The 5,803-nt window shown below is 39.5% G+C and overlaps 1 protein-coding gene across 1 annotated transcript; it reads left to right on the top strand.

Annotated features, from left to right (window-relative positions):
* LOC107621394 (protein FAR1-RELATED SEQUENCE 5-like) lies at positions 232-4,223 on the top strand. Its single transcript, XM_021114700.1, has 6 exons — positions 232-426; positions 1,441-1,500; positions 1,597-2,333; positions 2,430-2,596; positions 3,052-4,013; positions 4,110-4,223. The coding sequence occupies exons 1-6, from the start codon at positions 232-234 to the stop codon at positions 4,221-4,223; spliced, it is 2,235 nt and encodes a 744-aa protein (XP_020970359.1).

The following is a 5,803-nucleotide window of genomic DNA, read 5'->3' as shown; positions in this document are numbered from 1 at the left end:
TATCAAAATAGCTAATTAGGTTAAAACGAGAATCTCTTACGTCATATCTTCTTCGATCAAACGGCTGCCCCATGCATATCTTTCTACCTCCCAGTCCACTACCCACCACTGCGTCCTCTTGATCGGCTTCCTCCTTCATATACGATCGAACAGTCCACCGACAATAACAGCTAACCAACCAGCGCCGCCATCTCCTCCGCACAGAACGCAGCCGGTTTTGACTCAGTTAGAATGGCAGAATCGCAAGAAGAACGTGTTTTAAGCGAGGGTCCTCCTTTATGCACATCACTTTGCCGAAATTCATTAATGGAGGTCAATATAGTTGAACCGTTAGTTTTTGTAGCATCTGGTATTTCAGAAAATTTACCATACGATAGAGAAAACTTAGCCGGCGATGTCGCAGGCCACGATCAGCAGTCGAACAAGGTGAGCAATTATGATCCTCAAATTGTGCCATGGATGTTTATTTTGAGTTTAATTTTTATGTTTAGTCACAATGTAAATGAGTTCTTTAATTTTTATGTTTGTTTTATATTTAATGGTATCATTACATGCATTGAGGATTAGCTGGAATTAATTAATCATTTCATGTTTATATGATTATATACAGGAAGCATATTTTTGTACGTGTTTTTGTATATGAATGTATGCTGTCTTCATGTTAAATGGCATCTTCATTTGCTAATCATCCTATTATGGACTTATGTGCTTATATGAATGATGGGATAGCATAATTTAATTTTTTGGTATGCTTATATGAATGCATTTTTATCTATGGTGTGCACATGTTATCCCTACATGATAATCATGCAAGTATGTAAAATAGATAACCATAGGGTGATGCAGTGGCTGAAGTTGTTTACTGAATTGAAGTGAATGCTACTTATAGTTGTAACATGCTAACTATGGAATGCTTATATGAGTGTTGTAATCATGTGATGGTATGTTTATATGCTCAGTGCATATTTTTTAGATACATGCTCCTAGGCTTCCTGCATGTTATTTTAATATTTTTCATGCTCATGGGATTATATGGTTATGTGTATCCTACATTTGCATAGATTAACCAATTATGAAGTTATTTGAGTGATTTATAATGAATGAGGTGCTTATGTTCTTCCTGCATCTGAAAAAAAGAGTGTGTGTATGTAAATAAACATGAAAAAAATTTTGTTCATGGAGTGAAAAAAGAAGCCACTAAAAGATGATACAGGCCCTTAAATAATAGTTAAAATGGAATAAATAATTGTAGTACCATCCTTGTTATTTCCATGCAGTTGTTTTTAAGCTAAAATGTGTATGATGATTAGCATGATTTCTAGCTGCTGTGGTGTTTTTACTGCATCTGTTTCAGGTTTTATTTACATAATATTTAATAATTTTATTATTACATAATAATTTTATTTCCTTTCATATATTGTGTTTCTGTCTAAATTATAGGCCCTGCAACCGTCGGATATTAGTGAGGTTGGAAGTGAAGAGATGGAGCTTGGTGACGAGGTTTTAAAATCTACTTTAATTTTTTCTAGTCACAATTCGCATGTTTCATTTGGTCCGTAATGGTAACTAATTTTTCTAAAATAATCTAAATTATAGTTACCAGATCATGGTTGCCTTCAAGAAGATGAGATACCAAGAGTTGGCATACGGTTTGCGCAGCTAGAGATGGCTAATGACTTTTATGTTACCTACGCCAAGAAAATAGGATTTGCAACTAAGATACGGACGACAACATATGACAAGATCACAAAGATACCCGTTAACCAAGCTATCCACTGTAATCGCGACGGAATTTGTGGGTCTCGTGTCAAAGCACCAATACGGAAGAATACAATTTTTGCTGCTGGGTGCAAGGCAAGGATATATGTCAAGTTTGACAAAGACATGCAAGATTGGATTTTGTTCAAGGTTGACTTGAGGCACTCGCATCCTTGTTCAGCGAGAAAGGCTGTTCACTACCATGAGTATAGGAAGCTGAGCATGCATGCGAAGTGCGTGATCGAGAATAACGATGAGGCTGGGATTCGACCAAATAAGACCTTCCTAGCTTTGGCAAATGAGGCTGGAGGGCCGTCTAACCTGGGATTCTCAGAAAAATATTTAAGAAACTATATAACAGCGAGGCTCCGAACTAGCAACGTGGATGCTGATGTCAGGGAGATGATGAGCTACTTTATGAGGATGAAGGAGATCAATCCGAACTTCTTTTACGCGGTGAAGCTGGATGAAGATTGTAAATTTAGGAGTGCAGTATGGGTGGATGCAAGGTGTAGGGCGTCATATGAATACTACAGAGATGTCGTGTCTTTTGATAGCACCTACAGTACAAACAGGTATGTAGTAGTTAAGTTGGTGTTTGGTCCTTTAGTTGGTAAAACTCTATTCGATCGTGATTAACATTTCTTATATCCGGTTGGTTCTTCTTGTAGGCATGGATTACCGTTTGTGTCGTTCGTTGGGGTCAAACATCATGGTAGGTCGACCCTCCTCGGTTGTGCTTTGCTGGGAAATGAGGAAATTGCAAGTTATGAGTGGGTTTTCAGCCAATGGGTGAAGTGCGTTGGTACTGTTCCACAGCGTATCATAACCGATCAATGTAAGTCCATTTACCGTGCGATAAAAAATACTTTACCTGACACACGCCACCGTTGGTGCATCTAGCATATTACGAAGAAGTTACCTTTCAAGTTTGGGGGTTACCGCCGGTACAGATCTTTGTATGATGACCTAAACGACATTGTGTGGAACTCTCTGACTGAGGAGTCATTCGAAGATAACTGGGCTGATTTTATAGATGAGTACAACTTACATAACAACACATGGCTGTCAGGTTTGTTACTCTACGACTACTCCACACGCTTTAATTGCAATTATTCGGCATCTGGATGTTTAGTTTATCAGTTACTGTTGATGACAATTATATGGATGTTCATTATAGTATACATTTGGATGTTTAATTTATTAGTGATTGTGGATGGTCATTTCTCAGTTGTAGTAATATGTTTGGTGTAAGGTTTCTATGCTTAAATTGGGATTCTTTATTTCTTGTAGATCTGTATGATGACCGGCGCATGTGGGTCCCGATATGCTTCAAGTGTGAATTTTGGGCTGCCATGAGGAGTACGCAAAGAAGTGAGAGCATGCACGCATTCTACGGTGGATACTTACACAGTAAAACTAGCTTGGTTCAATTTGTTCACGAATATGACAATGTGCTTGGAGTGAAGGAGCAGAGGAAATTGGAGGATGATGCGGCAGACTTAAGGGGTGTTATCTCTTGTGCAACGAGCTCGCCTATTGAGAAACAGTTTCAACAAGAGTACACTACCAGCATGTTTAGGGATGTTCAAACGGAGTTCATAAAAAAGGCTAATTGCAGGGTCTCTATCGTTGTTGAAGATGGGCCATCGGTGTCCATCAGGGTAGAAGAGGAGAAATTAGTCAACGATACTATAATTTGCATTTCGTACGATCTACATTTTGACCGGACCACACAGGAGGTTCGGTGTGAGTGCAATCTGTTTGAGAGTTCAGGTGTGTTGTGCTATCACTGTCTTGAAGTTTTTCACTCGTATAAAGTTTACAAAGTACCTCCCTGTTATGTTCTCCCTCGATGGAGCAAGAAAGTAAAGTGCAAGCATACGTATGTCAGGAGTAGCCATGATGTCAGTCGGTCGGATGAGAGTCATGTTGCATTCATGGGACTTTGTGCACAGTTCTATAATGTTGCTCAAGAGTTCGTCGGTGACGATGACGAAACATCATTGCTACATGCTGCTTTGGATGAAACAAGGACCAAGTTGGCAGCACACCGTGCAAAGAAGAGGTCCGAGACCGTGTCTGATGCCCACGCCAGCTTCGGCTCACAGAGTTCAAATGACATTAGTGTTGATGACATCCAAGGCCCATCGAAGGTCGCCACAAAGGGCAGGCCAAAGAGTAAGAGGCTCGGCGCTGCCCTTGAAAAGTCTTTCAAGAATTCAGCTCGGAGGAATCACAAGAAATCACCCCCGGTACATGTTTGGCTTTATCTCATCTTTCTATTTTTACTTGGTATAGTACGATGAAAGAGCATAACTGTTTCCATTTTTCTTGTTTTTTATTTGCAGGTGTTTCGTCCTCACGCTTCGCAAGATGTAAACCTTCCTTCTGTTGTTGGTCGGAATGTTCCCTTACAAGTCGGTGGTTTCATGTCTTTGTTAAGCTCCTTCAACAAAAATTAGTCTCATTTGGATAAGGCTGTCATAGTGATTATCTCCTGTTTAAGTAACAAACTGAACTCAAATAAAACCTTAATAAAAATAAGACACAACAACTGTATTCAAACAAGCTTTCTACATAAAAACATGTAAATATCATACACGGTCATTGAATTCAGCTCTCCCAACCGTTCTTTTATAAACACCATATATCAAAACAAGCCATACAGCCACATATTGAAGTTACTTTACAATTTTGTAATTGCAAATTCTATGATAACGATCAACCATCATATCACATAAATAAGGATCCAATTAATTGAGCTCACGAGCTTTCATAAGGAAAGCAAATCACCTTTTCTGCCTTCCTATAACTTGGATGAGGTGTAGTCTTCCCTTTGGTAGACGGTGATTGGTCAGTGTCCTTGCGGGGCTTTTTACACCTTCCTCCCTCGTTAACAAGTTTACTCGAACAATGTTTCTTCTGCTTTCTCTTGTCCTTTGCATTTTTGACTATGCAACCCTGTGTGTTCAACATTGGGGCAAAAAAGAGATTCCAAAAAATCAACTTGAACCACCAATTGCATTTTTTGTTCAACTAGATTTAATAAAATGCATTATTATATATTGAACATGTGAGATAACGTGATCGGCCTTCTTATCAAGTTCATCAGTGGTCCATTTAACAATCCAGGGTTCAGGTACACGGCATGCATGCAACGGACCATGCTTCAAGCGCTGAAAGTACAAAACCTATAGAGAAATGACTTAAATTTTAGGAATTACACCTACGGTGGTCGTACATTGGTTTTAAATTTAAGTAATTTATTGCCATTACCAGCAACACGAACATGCACCCGCCACATGTTTCCCTGTTCTCGTCTTGGAATTTCCTTATCGCATCCCGCAGCCACTTTAATATGTGATACGGCCAATGAAACCTTCTAGGGTTCGACACATCTAATATCGGAGGGAGGTGCCACGGCGAAATAGTTTGCTGGCTTGTGGGGTTCAGAAACATTTTCAAAACAACCATGATAAAGTATCTTCTAAAACTCATCCTCTGTTGCTCAGTATCCATTGGACAAGCAAAGACAAACTCACGCAGTTGGGTTGTTTTCTTCTGAAACTCCCCCTTAATTGCCAAATGCGATGAATTTTTTTTCTGGAATTTTGGGATTGGGTCGCCTGCGAGGAATGGAACAATTTGCCACAAATCAGCAAGTGTCAACAATGGAGAAAGTAAACTAGGCAGAGAAATTTTTACATCCTACATAACTATCACTAACCATGAGAAGGTATGCCGAATACATTGCCAATAAGTTCGGCGCTAATGCGAATGTCCCCTGTGTCCAACATGAGCGTGTTTGTGTCAACGTCATAAGACCTGGCTAGTTGGAGCATGATGCTCTGTTTCACATGCCATTGTGGTACGCGGTGCAGGAAACCGAATCCTATGGCCTCAATCTCGTCCAGCTTAGCTTGCTCATGTTGTCGTTCTAAGTGGGTAAATAAGTTATTAATGTAGCAAGGTGAGCACCGCGTCTCTACTAGTTTCTGTTGAGCAAAACCAAAAAGGATAAGAATAACGTCATAAAAAAATA

Source organism: Arachis ipaensis, chromosome B10 (assembly GCF_000816755.2).
Source record: "Arachis ipaensis cultivar K30076 chromosome B10, Araip1.1, whole genome shotgun sequence".
Taxonomy (NCBI): domain Eukaryota; kingdom Viridiplantae; phylum Streptophyta; class Magnoliopsida; order Fabales; family Fabaceae; genus Arachis; species Arachis ipaensis.
This window is presented reverse-complemented; position numbering and strand designations above follow the sequence as displayed.

What these genes read in the sequence shown, in the direction of transcription:
- LOC107621394 (XM_021114700.1), top strand. Translation starts at nt 232, where the DNA reads ATGGCAGAATCGCAAGAAGAACGTGTTTTAAGCGAGGGTCCTCCTTTA. An exon ending in ACGATCAGCAGTCGAACAAG is followed by an intron (nt 427 to 1,440) that starts GTGAGCAATTAT and finishes TCTAAATTATAG; the next exon opens with GCCCTGCAACCGTCGGATAT. An exon ending in AGCACCTACAGTACAAACAG is followed by an intron (nt 2,334 to 2,429) that starts GTATGTAGTAGT and finishes TTCTTCTTGTAG; the next exon opens with GCATGGATTACCGTTTGTGT.